This window comes from Brassica napus, chromosome A10 (assembly GCF_020379485.1).
Source record: "Brassica napus cultivar Da-Ae chromosome A10, Da-Ae, whole genome shotgun sequence".
NCBI lineage: Eukaryota > Viridiplantae > Streptophyta > Magnoliopsida > Brassicales > Brassicaceae > Brassica > Brassica napus.
The window spans coordinates 14,329,563-14,344,077 of NC_063443.1; the positions used below are offsets into that span (position 1 = coordinate 14,329,563).

The window sequence follows — 14,515 nt, forward strand, 5'->3', positions numbered from 1 at the left end:
AGGTTTGAAATCTGTGAATCCTAGGCGCTTAGCCACAGAGTACGGCATGAGGTTGATGCTTGATCCCAGATCGACTAGCGAACACGAGAAGACTGTTCTCCCTATTTGGATGGATAGGACAAATTTTCCAGGATCACCTAGCTTCTTGATCCTTTTGTTCTGGAGAACAGCGCTGCACTCTTTAGAGACTACCATGAACTCACTGTCATCGGTTATCTTTCCAGAAATTAGTCCTTTCACAAAGCTACTCATGGATGGCATCATCTGGATTGCACTCATGAGAGGGAGTCTGACTGTTAAGTCTTCCAGCATCTTCCTACATTTCATCTCCTCCTTGTCTTTGCGTGTGGCCTTAGCAGGAACAGGGTACGGAACCTTTGGCACATAGTCACGGGTGGGAACAGGTTCTGCCGCTGGGCGAACAACCACAGTTGGCTGCTCTGTAGTGGTCGGAGCATGTTTAACAGGAAGCTCTGCTTCTTCCTCGTCTGCTGGTGCGGTTACAGGTGGCTGTTCTGATTCTTTCTGCTTCCCCTTTTCAGCTGTTGTGAATCTCTTGGGTGCCAGATCAGTTAACTTCTTCCCACTCCTAAGCGCGACTGCATTACACTCCTTGGGATTTTTATCTGTTTTTCCAGGAAGAGTGCCTTGCTGTCTCTTCACACTCTCAGCAGTCTGAGCAATCTGAATATCCATCTGCCTCATATGGCTCGAGACATTATCATATTTGGCACTCAGGTCATTGAACATGTGATTCATTCGGGTATTGATGTCGTTTGTGACCTGATTCAGTGCTTTTCCCTGAATCTGTTGTCCTTGGAGCAGCTGGCTCATCATATTGGCAAGACTCTTCATCTCGTCTTGTGGAGCAGTTTGAGCAGGCTGTGCAGGCTGCTGGTTAGTCGGTTGTTTCTGGTTGTGGAACTGAGTATTCTGAGCTGGGCTGAGGACAAAGGTTCTTCCTTGATTTCCATACCCCCGTTGGTAGCCACTGTTCTGAACCTGATTGCCTTGAGCATTTTCTGCATTACCATCGGGTTTAGGGTTGTTGAACAGGTGGGGGTTGTTCCTCACGTTAGGGTTCGGGTGATAGTTCTTAAACTGCCATCCTTGCCCATTCACATAGCTAACCTCATGGTGGTCCTCAGTCGCCTGGTCCGCTTCTGATGTAGTGTCTGTGGTTCCTTTATCCTGAGGAGACTCTTCCATGATGAAGACATGGTTCTGATTACTCTTGATCAGCTGATCGACCTTGGCAAAGAGCTCATCTATTTTGTTATTGTCGATGCTGTTCACCTTTTGGGTGCGATCAGTCTCTCGGTTGCTGTCAGCTGAGCTTGAGGCCATGTTCTCAATTAGCGCGAAAGCGCCTTGAGTGGATTGGGTCATGAAATCTCCGTTACTGGCTGAGTTTAAAGCATTCCTGTACTCCCAACCTACTCCATCGTAGAAAACTCCGAGTAGATAATCTTCTTCAAAACCGTGATGTGGGCACTCTCTGCGGTAGACGTTGAATCGCTCCCATGCGTCGCAGAACGGCTCATCTACCAGCTGTTTAAAGGTGGCGATCTTCTGTCTCAGAGCTGCCGTCTTTGATTTCGTGTAGAAGTGGCTCAAGAAAGCGGATCTGACTTGTTCCCATGTGGTGAGCGATCCAGTTGGTAGGGAATCTAGCCAGCGAGCAGCCTTCCCATCGAGAGAGAAAGGGAACAAAGTACACTTGATGTAATCTGGTGGTACCCCATTCGCTTTAGTGAACCCACACATCTTCTCAAAGTTTTCAATGTGGTCCATCGGTATTTCTGCAGGAAGTCCGTTGAAGATCTTCCTCTGCACCAGACCTATCAAGGCGGGCTTGATCTCAAAGTCTTGTCTAGTGCAAGGTGGAGGGTTGATGGCGGATCGCGTAGCAGGTAGATTACGCAAGAGATTCCTCTGGCCAATCTGATCAACTTCCCCCGGTGCATTCCGTTGGTTTGCAGCGTTCGCTTGGATAGTTTGCTGCATCTGCTGCATCTGTTGTTGCATGAGTGCAAACGCAGCAGTAAGATCATCCTGATGATCGCCCATGTTAGTGCTTGTAGGTCTAGGCAGTTGACGGTTCTGACGTTCTAATCTCGCTAGTTCTTCGTTAGTGAGCTGATGTAATGGTCCTTGTGCGTTGCTCCGAGTATGTCTACTGGTCATGCACCTGGATCATTAGCTGTGACAAAGAAACAGAGGCGAGTTAGATATCTTAGACTTAAAATGAAACCGAAAAGTAGAGGTAAAAAAAATCTGGTCCCCGGCAACGGCGCCAAAACTTGATACACTAAATATGAATCTTTGCTACTGCCAAGTTAACAGTTGTGATTATAGTACTTTAGATTCAATCCAGAGGACCAGTCTACACTTTACTCTTATAAATTTCAATATCAAGCTAAGAAGAAAATGGTTTTTAATTCAATTGGTGACGCGGAAAACAAGTAAACTAGAGATTGATTCAATTTAACAAGCGGCTAGCCTAGGGTATTTCATTGGGTGCTGAGCGAGAGCCAAACAATTATTCAAGCGCGGTGCAGTACTTTCTAGAACTCGGATCACTCAGCTGGAACACCCCACTGTCGTGGTGGTGATCTCTTTGCTGGTCGATCCCATCATCTAACTGTCGTTGAGATGAGAAACGACTGCAAGCCTTAGAGGTCAGGTCCGATCAGTTCACTTACTACCCTAATATCTACTTTCGCTGATTAGGGATACTAAGCTCATTCAATACGTGTCAAGCTATCTCCTAAGCGGTTAGCTAGGTGATAAACTTAGGATCTAACATCAAGTGATCAGATTAATGGAAGCCTTAAGAATAGTATGGATGAAGAATAATCAAGAATAGCTTATCTATGTTTAGCTCATATTTCAACACCCTAAAAACCCTAGGCGAGCTGGATCACTACTCAATCATGATGCAAGCAATCAAACACATAGATACTGAATGAAATTGCATAATCAATAGAGTAGTAAACAAGGGTTCAGAAGGTCTTCTCTATGAGAGAATGGATTCTTCTCCCTTACAAGTCGCAGATCGCAAAAGCTAATAGTTCTCTTGTAAAAACTCGCGTAAGAAAATAAAATAGGATAGGTGGCGTCTTTATATGGAGGCGCCAATAGGTAGAGAAGAAATTAGGGCAACAAGGCCTTAATTCCCGAAAATAGAAGCTTCCTTATTTGTCGGGAACAACCTCGGGATCACTCCGTCTGCTTGTTCTGCTTGAGAACAGTCTCGGGACTGTTCGTCTTGAGTGTTCTCCGCAAAATGCTCCAAAAAGGACAGCTTCTCTTCAAGCACGCTCTCTTCATTCTTCTACCAACTCCAGACCTGTAAAAGATCAAAAAGGACTAGACTGACTCGGATTATGGACTCGAATCAATACAAAAACACCTATACAATGATGTGAAAAACACCATATATCACATGCATCGTTTTTATAGTGATGATTAAGAAATAAAAAAAAAAAATTTTGTTTATTACTAAAATATATATAACATGAAATTCGAAAGATGTTGCATCCAAAAAATTCAAATACAACAAAACTACAGATCTGATTGGTTATTCTGAATACAACTAAATCAACTCATATGTTACTATGCTTTTTCATACGATCTAACTAATTAAGAGTTGGACTACCATCCGGTACATTACGGTTCGGACAAACATTCTCAAAAAAACCGTTTTGTCGTTATCTGGTCTTAGGCAGAGCGTAAACTTGTCACCACCGTGTCGACATTTCCCCCGAGAAAAAAAAAACTTTTTTTTTCCTTCTTGTAGTTCCGTCTTTCACATCTCTTTCCTTCCACCGACTCTCTCTCTCTCTCTCTCGTACATCTAGATCCGATCCACTACGATGTCGATGTCTCGCCGTGGAATGTTATCGTTCTTAGCCATCTTATCCGTCCTGCTTCAATGCACCAATTCCTTAACTAGCTCTCCTACCGCCATTATTAATCCTTCCAAAGTCAAGCAGGTTTCCTCCAAACCCAGGTTTGCTCTCTCTCTCTCTCTCTCTATCGCAAAAAATCCTCAAGTGATTTTGAGAAAGCTGAAACCTTTTAGATGTTTTAAAAGTCTATGGCTTTGTCTTGTTTATTTATTTTCTTGTTTCAGGGCGTTTGTATACGAAGGGTTCCTCACGGAATTGGAATGTGATCATATGGTCTCCCTTGTGAGTTTCCTTCGTTTCATTCATTGCTTAATTTTGGAAACTTCTCTTTTCTTTTCTAGTTAAAGATTCTAAAGACTTTCGATTTGTGGGGAGAAAAAAAAAGGCAAAGGCGAGCCTGAAGAGATCTGCTGTGGCTGATAATGATAGTGGGGAGAGCAAATTCAGCGAGGTTCGGACCAGCTCTGGCACCTTTATCCCCAAAGCAAAGGTTCAACTTTGCTCTCTGTGTTTGCATTGATCCTCCAAATGACAGATCTTTTCTCTAATGTCCGGTTGATTAGAACCTAACATAATGTTGTTATAACCTTTAATGTGATTCTTTATTTGATTTTCGGTTACTTTGTTCATATCATTTGAATGATGGATTTTGGTAGTTGGAAGATTGATCTTTTAGTATTGTTGTGATCACAGGATCCAATTGTTTCCGGTATAGAAGACAAGATCTCCACTTGGACATTTCTTCCTAAAGGTTCAAGAATTGCTAACTAAGATTATTTCAAAATCTTGACATCATATTTTCATTTTAAGTCGTTTGGTTTCTGTGGTTACTAGAAAACGGGGAAGACATGCAGGTATTGAGATACGAGCACGGTCAAAAATACGATGCTCACTTTGACTACTTTCATGACAAAGTCAACATTGTCCGGGGTGGACACCGCATTGCAACAGTTCTCATGTATCTATCCAATGTCACAAGAGGTGGAGAAACCGTCTTCCCCAATGCAGAGGTTTGTGCATCACCTATCAGTTGATTACTGTAAATGATCTCCCTTCTCTCACTACAAAGATCTGATGTCTTTTTGTGTAGATACCTTCTCGCCGAGTACTAACTGAAAACAAAGACGACCTTTCTGATTGTGCCAAGAAAGGAATCGCTGGTGAGTAACTAAACCATAGTTTTCCTAGAATAGTAAAAGATGTAACAATCTTACTACTTTTGTGTGTGTTTGTCAGTGAAACCAAGGAAAGGGGATGCGTTGTTGTTCTTCAACCTCCACCCTGACGCAATCCCTGATCCGTTGAGCCTCCACGGTGGATGTCCAGTAATTGAAGGAGAGAAATGGTCTGCCACCAAGTGGATCCACGTGGACTCATTCGACAAGATCGTGACACCGGGTGGTAACTGCACGGATATGAACGAGAGCTGTGAGAGATGGGCAGTGCTTGGGGAATGCACAAAGAACCCAGAGTACATGGTTGGTACTGCTGAGCTTCCTGGCTATTGCAGGCGCAGCTGTAAGGCTTGTTAGACTTACCCTCCTCTTTCTTCTTCTTGTTATGTGCCATCAAAACTCTTTGTTGTTGTCTCTTGTAGAGTTGTTATTTAACTGGAGTTTTGTAAAACTAAAACTGTTGATGAAAGAGTCTTGTAGAGTTGTTATAATGAACATCTTTTGTTCTTAAATTCATTAGTTATAGACACATTTTATAATTGTAATCCATAAAAGAGCTTTGTATACTAACAATGGAGTTTATTTGAAATCAAGCGTTGAAGTTTCTAAACAGCTTCTGGAATAAAAATTCAATCAAATCTCTGACCGGTTAACCGGGTATGTATCTTTTGTGTTGTTCTTCTCAACTTGGTGGTGTGTTCCATTTCTTCCTTTGTTCTTCAAAGCTTCCTATAACCGCAGACTGGTTCTTATCAGCGAGTCTAGAAGCAAAACTCTCGTAGCAGCCTCTCACATCTACTCTTTCAAGTATCTTTACTTGTCTTCCACGCAGATTATCGATCAATACCTGACCATCTTTCGACTCATCGCCTTCAGCGATCACTTTAATTTGCTCATCTCTCAGTCTCGGCTTCAGTGAAGCGTGATCCTCTCCCAAGTAAACCGCTCCAAGAACTTCCCCTAAGAACATGTCCTGCAATACACACATTTTGATGAGCTCAGCTAGCCAAAATCTTTTGTATCTTAAAGATGAAACAGAATGACAAGAGAGGAGGCTTTACCACATGCGAGTATCTTCTGTGTTTGTGATGAAGCGCTTGTAATCTAGCAAGCAGACGTTTCACAAACAGACTTTCCGGTGTTTTCGCCGAGGAGTAGAGTCTATCAAGCATTGTTTGGAAAGAGCTCAGCTTGCGTTGGGTTGCTAGAGGGATGAGTGTGATGTTTAGACCGGATTCAAGAACCGTCTTAGCTGCTAAAGGATCAAGAAACATATTGAACTCAGCGTATGCGTTCTTAGGAACCGTGAATATGTTCCCTTTGTCTGGTTTCTCACGGTTAACGTGTCCTCCCATGATATAAACCTCCTACAATTTTCATAAGAAGCCAATTCCGTTAAGCTCGGAACTTGATGAAATTAGTTAGAAAAGGTAACAGAATGTTCTTGCCTTGATTAGTGAGGATGAGTTTTTATCAGATGAGATTATCTTAGCCAAGCTAGTCAATGGTCCATTGGTTAGTACAGTGATCTTAGACGCTCCATTTATAGTTTTGGCCACGTTCTGCCAAACTTCAAGTGCAAGAGGTTGTCTAAGTTCAGGCCGATCAGTGTCCCTAGGAGCTCCATCGACCATGGAGTTCTCCGCAGTGTATCTGCATGCATGAATATGTTACATATTTATCAAAGAGTTATATTAATATATATTAATACATTGTTAGGTGTTGGTTTCTACCTGCGAGGGCTTCTCGGGAGGTCACGAGCAAAACCATAAAGAGTGTCGGAATCAAGAAACCCACCACAGCCTTGAGGAATAGCCTTGACATACTTGCAATCTCCAACCGGTGGGAAGATGGGGTCAGATTGGTTTAATGCTAGCAAGTCTCCCATACCAACTGGAATGTCGTCACGACCCATCATGTGAAGGAGATCGTAGACCACATCGATTGTTGCTGCATTAGCCCAACCGGTTGGGCTCACAATAATGGCCTGGCCAGTCAAGAGAAATTAGGTGTTAACTGTTAAGATACTGAAGACAACAACATGGGTAATTACTAAACATGAGTAACATGGTGTTCTTATGTAAACTTTATCTAGTTACTTGTGTGACAAGAAAGAGTCCTATCTTGGACTGTAGATACCTTCAAATCGATTTTCTCCACCGGAACTTTGAGGAGATAGAAGAGAGAGAGGAAATCTCCGGCGCTCATGTCCATATCGAAAACGACAGGCTTACCAAGCTGTGTTTTGCTAAGATCTGGTTTAAGCAATTCTTCTTTGTAGTATGGAAACTGAGATGAAAAGTTAAACCTCCCTGTCTCTCCAGGTTTATTCAAAACCTGTTTATTATGTAAGCAACTCTGTGATCCATTCTGCATACCTAATATGTAACCTTTGGATTAAGAATATGAAAACTTACTTCCAGGAAATCAACATAGAACTCTCTGTCAAGTTTGCTTTCAGTGTTTATGTTCGGTTTAGCTCGTTTTGCGACCAGAACACGAACTGAATCAGGTCCAGAAGTCTCTTGTGTATAACCATCCTAATAATATTAACCATAAAAAGGATTAAAATGTATTTTTTTCCTCAAATGAAACCAAAACAGAGTCAAGAAGGTGAGTGAAGGAACACACAAACCTTACACCTTCCTTTTCCACTTTTAGGTATGCAGATTGGATCACGCAAACCATTTTGAACATGACCACTGTGAACTCCTCCAACGGTTAGGTTAAACTTTGGAGTTTTTCTTTTATCAAAGAAAGGATTTGAGCCATCGGATTTTCCATAAGGTTTGTTTGAAGTAACAACGGTTATGTTCATATACTCCATCTCCGCAAAATCATTCTCACCATTGGTGTTGTTATTTTTAACGGAGTTTCTCATGATTGAGACTGCAACACCAGCCGTAAAAGAATCCCACATGAAGTAGCTCTGGAGAATTTCACAATGGTGATAGTCTCATATGTTAGATGTCAATGATTATATATTGAGATGATGGAATAATGAAATAATAAAATTTAGAAAACATTTGAGATGAACAAATTTATGTTGGATAATTGCAAACCTTAGAAACTTATTTTGGTAGATTACTGACTAAATTTGTTTTAGTTATATTACTAACAACTGTACCATATATACTGAAACCAGTAGTGAAAAATCCTAAAAATAGTTTAAATAACAATATTTAATGTTACAGAAAACCCTTCTCTACAGCATTTTCGTTTGAGAAATGGACTCCATACATACCTGGTAAAACTCAGCGTCGAACCAAGTGTCTCTAGCAATTTTCAAAGATAAGAAAACATATTGAGCTTCATATGTCCTCTGGTTGTTTTCAAATGTCTCAAAAAATTGCTTGTTGATAGGTATTGTGTTAGTTGCATCTAGAGGAACAAGAGTCACTGGAACACCTGAGTGAAACACCTGTAATATTTGTTTTCTTGATTACTAACAACTAAGGGTTATTGCTTTGCGCTTCATATATATTGAAGAATGAAAAAGGACAAGAATGAACCTGATAAGCAGCGAAAGGATCAAGGAACATGTTGAACTCTGCGTAAGGATTACTTGTATAGTCAGTGAACAAGTTCCCACGGTTTCCACATTGTCGAGGTTGACATTCTTCAGCCGTGGAATTCGCCGGACAGCATCCGGTGGGATTTCGAGACCGTACACCACCGCCCATGACGTAAATGTGTTGGATGTTGTGTTTAAGGTGAGGGTTTGACATCAAGAAGAGAGCGAAATTCGTGTGAGAACCGATGAGGATCACTGTGATTGGACCTTCGGAAACTTTGTCGATGATTACTTTCTGTGCCGTTGGTTGCCGGATAGGAGTGTATCTTCTGTTCCCCTGTTTCCCAACAAAGACATAACCAAGTGAACCCACAAGAATATTTTTTTTTAAACATGAAACGTCCTCCTGTTTCTTAAGATCAGAGCCGGTCCTAGATATGTGGAGGCTAGAAGCCAAAAATAATTATGTGGCCGACTGGGTTCGAACTCATGACCTCATCGCGGTTGTAACAGTGAGTTTACCAAGTATGCTAAAGAGACTTTTGACAAAAATGCGGCTGAATTAATACTTAATAGAATGCGGCCGGAAGCACTTGCTTCACCTGCTTCTGTTCAAGGCCGGCTCTGCTTAAGATTATGTGTTTTTATTTTGTTGTTGTAAAAGATTTAAAATTATTTGTTAGATTTTTATTTGTTTTGTTGTATTTTAATAAGACTATGTACAGAGGTTTTCAATGGAATTTTTTTAAATATAAATCATATAATAAGAATATACAAAGATCGCTAACTATTTACTCTTGTATAAGACATATATGAAACTATTTTCTTATGAAAAAGATAACAAAACAACATAATCGGATTAGATAAATGAAAAATGTGCCAATTCAATTCACATTATTAAAGTATTAAAACTGTATTTATTAAAATTTTGGCGATTTATATCTAAAGTCAGAAACATGGCTCCTTCTATGGATCGGATCTGCCGACCCTGTAACCCTATAACTATATACTATGATATATTTACTGCCAGGCTTGAATCAATTAGGAGCCGACAGATGTAAAAGTCAGATTACTTCTATACGAACCACACGATATTACTATGATTCTACCGACGTGTGGCGTCCGAGAGATACCAACACAAGTGTCACAACAACAACACCCTCCACAAAGTTTGACAATTTATAAGATTTCTAAATGGTGGTTACGACTAAAGTAACTTAGTTGGTGCGATGCGATAGGATGTGGAGTATATAACTCACGCTATTATAGTTTTCTAGATAAACCAAACCAACACTATTATTTAGTATATGGTATTATGATCAGTATATTTAAATCATCTCCAACTCACCTTTTTTAATAAAGATCTCCAACTCAACTTTATATATATTTCTATATTTTATTTTAAAATAAAATAAAAATCTGTTATAGAAATTAATTTGCTCTAATATATGTATTTTTAATACAATTTTCTATTTTAAAATAATATATAGAAATAGATATAGAAGTGATGGTCTTGTAGATGATGCGGTCAAAATATTATTATTTCAGAGTTATTTTTTTATTGTTGATTATTTATATTCTGCCCAAAAAGAGAGATTTAAGTTATTTAGAGATTGTCATATACTTCTTTATCTCTAAAATTAAAGCACCAAAGATATTATTTATTTTTCATAAAAGAATTATCTCTTAGAAAATGAAATAGGAAAGTTTTAATAAGTTCGAATATTTTTGGACGTTTGTCCCAAAAAGAGAGTTATATTTGATATATAGCTAGGGTTTGTTTTTTGAACCGTGAAGAAAGTGTCTATTTCTACAAATGTTAATTACCTGAGGAAGAAACTGTTTACGAAAACCATAATTGGAATCAATGTCGAGTAGGCCTCCGGAGCCTTTAGGAACTGCTTGTCTGTATCTACATTTTCCTGTTGTTGTCATCCCCTAACACACACGTTTTACATTTTTAAACCAAATTAATACAAAGAAAAATCAACAAAATATATTAACAAGAAGACGAGGAAGAAGAGAACCTGTTCGATAATCGGAAAATAACCACCGACGTCGGAGAGAATAGTACCATCGTCAAGAATCGCACCCTCACCGCCGACACCTACGGCGACATCGTCACGACCCATCATGTGCAATAAGTCGTACACTTGATTCACTCCGTGACCTGCGTTCGTCCACGCATTTGCACTTACTGTAATCCCCTGTTACAAAAAACAGAGCAATTATTAATAAAAAGAAAAGAAAGTTGAGAGAACATAGAGATGACTGATAAAAAAAAAGTCTTACGACGAGATCGAATTCTGATTTGTTTAGTTTCAAGAGGTAGAGTAGACCAAATAGATCGTCTGTGTCGACATCTGTGTCCACTAGAATACGGTGTGGGCTAGACAGAACACAGTGAAGATTTTGTCCTAAGAATCCGACGATGATGAGGAAGAACCATAAACTCTTGCAAGTTGGTGGACTCATCAACATCTTTTAGAAGAAGAAGAAGCACAAAGATGAATGAAACAGAGGATGAAGATGAATGAAAGTTGAGAAATCTCTTTCTTGTTTAAATCTAAAACAAACCCAACACCTGTTTCTCCAAATGGGCGAGACCTAAAAAGATATCAGATCAAGAAAAGGTAATAAGAATGAGAAAGTTGGTTCCGTTGTATGTGGATAGTACTATGAGGAATCAGCTCAAAGGAGACTGTTACATCAAGCCTTTGTTCTGTTTAAACAAAATGGAGAAGGTAAAGAAAACCCAAAAATGCAAAAGATAAGATTTCTAAGGTGTCTTCAGAGTTTTCTTTTTAACGTCTTCTTCTTCTTCAGAACTTTGTTTCTTATGAGCAGAGTAAGAGCTCAAAAATACTTGGCTTATATTAACATTGTATGATAAGTCTGGCTAAAAAAAACAAAAAGGAAAGAAAAAGAAAAAAGATATACAGCCGTGCAGATGCAGAGAGAGAGAGGCCACAAGAAAAAGGAGAGAGAGAGAGAGAGAGAGAGAGAGAGAGAGAGAGAGAGAGTTGGCAAGGAGGGACGAGAATCGATATTCAAAAGGTTATTAGCATCTAAATCAGGAATTGTAACTTTTAAAATACGGAAAACTAATTAGTCAACTTCCTTTACAATGCGTCTTCAACGTTCCCTTAAGATTAGGCATGGACATTTCGGTATCGGTTCGGTTTTTATTCAAGTATTTCATGTTTGGTAAAAGACTAGAGAATCCATTGACTACATGGCTTATTTCCAGTTAGGATTTGGTTTGGATAGTTTCAGGTTCGATTAAATAGTAAAACAAAAAACCGAAAATATCAAAAAATGGTTCTAATTTAATTTCGTTCCGGTTGATTATTTCAGATAATTCAGATTAAATATCAGTTTTTGGATTAGAATATCAATTAATTAGGATGACTCGGATGAAAATCTTTGATATTTTGGATTACTTAGGATATTTTGAATGAATACATATTTAGATACTTTCGGATAGTTCGGATAATTTATAATAATTTAGTTTTTTCATACATTTTTGGATATTTTTAATATTTTTAAATTATAAATATATATTTAGTTATATTATATATATTTTTATATAACTAATATTTTTTATATATTCAGGTATTCATTTTATTTCCGGTTCAGTTATTTCCGATATAGAAATACAAAAACCATTTGGGTATTTAAGAGTTTCCATCTGGTTTCAGTTTTGATTTTCGGTTTGGTTCTGGTTCGTTTTTTTGGTTCATTATTTTCAGGCCTGCTTAAGATATTGAAATGTATTTTAATTGACATAACCGGTTTTAGAAAAGGTTTATACTAGCGACAACTAGATGGACACATGTAAACATACATATGTGCGCGTATATCCTAAATATGTGTGTATATATCCCTTCATAGATTATAAAGTCTTTTTATAGAGACGTGGGAAACATGTTTACATTATATAATTCTTAGCTGGCCGTGATTAATTAACGAATTAAGCGAGACAAAAAATTAAAATGAACATCCGTAGACATTTTCGATGTGTAAATAAATATGTACTTATAAAGGATGTAAACATGTGTGTATATATTTATAGCTTATAAAAATTTGAGTTATAGATACGTGGGAAACATGTTTGTATTATATATTTCTTAGCTGGCCGTGGTTAATTTACAAATCGAGACAAAACTCTTTAAAATAAACATCTGCAAACATTTTCGATGTATAAATATATATAGTACTATTGTGGCATGAATTCAAATTTAATTTCCACTTGAAGAAATTATTTCATAGCATGAATTCATCATAACGTTCAACATTTTCTCAAACAATTAAATTTTATATACGTTTTTGGCATCAAATATGAATCTCAGACATGCCTATTGCAGCCGACAGATAGAAGGGTTAAAGATACTTAATATCGTTGGACAGATGACAGCTTTGTTTTTGTTTTTAAGTTCAATAACAGTGGGAACAAAAAAGTTTGATAATGTATTTCGATTTGTGGTGCACAATTTCTTCCCCTCCCCACCAACCAAAATAAAAACATTTACTTTCTAGAGATGTGAATTGATTTTGTTACAAAGAGATAGGGAATCACTTTACAAATTTTTGATTAAGCAACTGGGGTGATCGCATTCCTTTTCTAGATATTCTCTCTTAAGTCGAAGGAAACGGTGTGGATCCGTCATTAAAGATGTTGACAGCAAACAAGAATAAAAAAGTTACAACTTGTGATTAAGAGATTAGTGAAACTTTTAATTACAGTGTATTGCATATATGTGTTTGTGTGTGTGTTTTAGTAGTTTAAGAGATTGCCCCGACCTGGTTTTGGTTTGACTAGATTTTTTCTAACATACTGTAGTAGTTTTTTTTTTTTGATCAACACATACTGTAGTAGTTTGTAGAAAGAAAACAACTATGACCCGATAAAAGTGTTGACTTCAATATATTTCACGTGGAAAACACAAACGTATAGATCACGTGACGTGATCAATTCTTCTTATTGGTTGTTATTTATTTCGAGAATCCCTTGATGGCTGTCTGTCCAAACCAAATTGTAGTTAAAGATTGAACTTATATTGTATTTTTCCATCTTTTTATTTATTTTGTTCTCACTTGACCTTCTTATTCTATGTACTATAAACTAGCAAACCCCGTTTTATATGGATCATGCTATGTGCTATGTGATTTAGTCAAGTTTTTTAAACTGTGAACAGTGTGAAGGACCATTCACATTAATGAACTTTTTTTTTCACAGTAATGAACTTTGACTACAATGACTATTAAAAACCCATGCGTGCCGAGCACTAGGTTATCGAATATGGACCATTTCAAACATGGTCTACATTCGAGCTTTGATTATTAAATTTAAATTATATTTATCGCCAATAAAATTGTTACTCTTTTCTTTTACAATAAAATTGTTACGCATGTTTGCTTATATCTAGGGTTGTACGTTTTTGTATAAAATATAGCGAAATTGTATAAGTTTTCTGTATTCATGGCGTATAAACCAACATATAAGAAGAAGATTCGACTTTTATAAATAAATAAGAAGTCAGAGAGTGACAAAAAGGAAGATAACTCGTAGCAAAAAAAAAACTAAATTAAAGAGAAAGAGAGAGGTCGAAATTGGAAGATTCATCTTAAATAGGAATTTCCACTATTTATCTATCAATGAAGGGGTTTTTCCGAGGACGATTTTTTAGTATAACAATATTCGAGACTTTAACATCCCATTTTAGAACAAAACCATTTAATTCGCTGAGGAAAAATATACATAATCTATTTAAATATAAATTGAATTGTATGAATTACTCTTTCTAGGTCGAAAGGAAGGTCCCCACATTATCTCTTTCAGTCGTTATTCAATAATGGATAGTTGATTTAAAAGGTATATAAATTGCCCAGTTGGGCATATCTATGCATGC

General features: G+C 37.8%; 2 protein-coding genes and 1 non-coding gene across 3 annotated transcripts; 2 read left to right on the forward strand and 1 right to left on the reverse strand.

Moving 5' to 3' along the window:
• Positions 1-1,477: 1,477 nt before the first annotated feature.
• LOC125579641 lies at positions 1,478-1,584 on the forward strand. Its single transcript, XR_007317701.1, has one exon. It is a non-coding gene; the product is annotated as a small nucleolar RNA R71 (small nucleolar RNA).
• Positions 1,585-3,747: 2,163 nt separating this feature from the next.
• LOC106371848 (probable prolyl 4-hydroxylase 4) lies at positions 3,748-5,601 on the forward strand. Its single transcript, XM_013811953.3, has 7 exons — positions 3,748-4,015; positions 4,139-4,196; positions 4,300-4,404; positions 4,608-4,665; positions 4,749-4,924; positions 5,005-5,074; positions 5,151-5,601. Exons 1-7 carry the CDS (start codon positions 3,879-3,881, stop codon positions 5,444-5,446), a joined length of 900 nt encoding a protein of 299 aa, XP_013667407.1. The 5' UTR covers positions 3,748-3,878; the 3' UTR covers positions 5,447-5,601.
• A 27-nt stretch (positions 5,602-5,628) lies between these two features.
• LOC106387818 lies at positions 5,629-11,576 on the reverse strand. Its single transcript, XM_013827742.3, has 12 exons — positions 10,896-11,576; positions 10,631-10,810; positions 10,431-10,541; positions 8,602-8,940; positions 8,334-8,510; positions 7,725-8,018; positions 7,507-7,629; positions 7,229-7,426; positions 6,823-7,076; positions 6,538-6,742; positions 6,151-6,456; positions 5,629-6,062 (listed from the first exon to the last, which is right to left on the reverse strand). Exons 1-12 carry the CDS (start codon positions 11,082-11,084, stop codon positions 5,772-5,774), a joined length of 2,667 nt encoding a protein of 888 aa, XP_013683196.1. The 5' UTR covers positions 11,085-11,576; the 3' UTR covers positions 5,629-5,771.
• Between the last annotated feature and the right edge of the window lie 2,939 nt (positions 11,577-14,515).

Excerpts from the sequence above, each read along its gene's own strand:
- LOC106371848 (XM_013811953.3), top strand. The coding sequence starts at position 3,879 with ATGTCGATGTCTCGCCGTGGAATGTTATCGTTCTTAGCCATCTTATCC. Across the intron at positions 4,016-4,138 it reads CAGGTTTCCTCCAAACCCAG|GGCGTTTGTATACGAAGGGT; the intron begins GTTTGCTCTCTC and ends TTCTTGTTTCAG. Across the intron at positions 4,666-4,748 it reads TTGGACATTTCTTCCTAAAG|AAAACGGGGAAGACATGCAG; the intron begins GTTCAAGAATTG and ends TGTGGTTACTAG.
- LOC106387818 (XM_013827742.3), bottom strand. The coding sequence starts at position 11,084 with ATGTTGATGAGTCCACCAACTTGCAAGAGTTTATGGTTCTTCCTCATC. Across the intron at positions 8,019-8,333 it reads TCGACGCTGAGTTTTACCAG|AGCTACTTCATGTGGGATTC; the intron begins GTATGTATGGAG and ends GAAATTCTCCAG. Across the intron at positions 7,427-7,506 it reads TCTATGTTGATTTCCTGGAA|GTTTTGAATAAACCTGGAGA; the intron begins GTAAGTTTTCAT and ends CATAATAAACAG.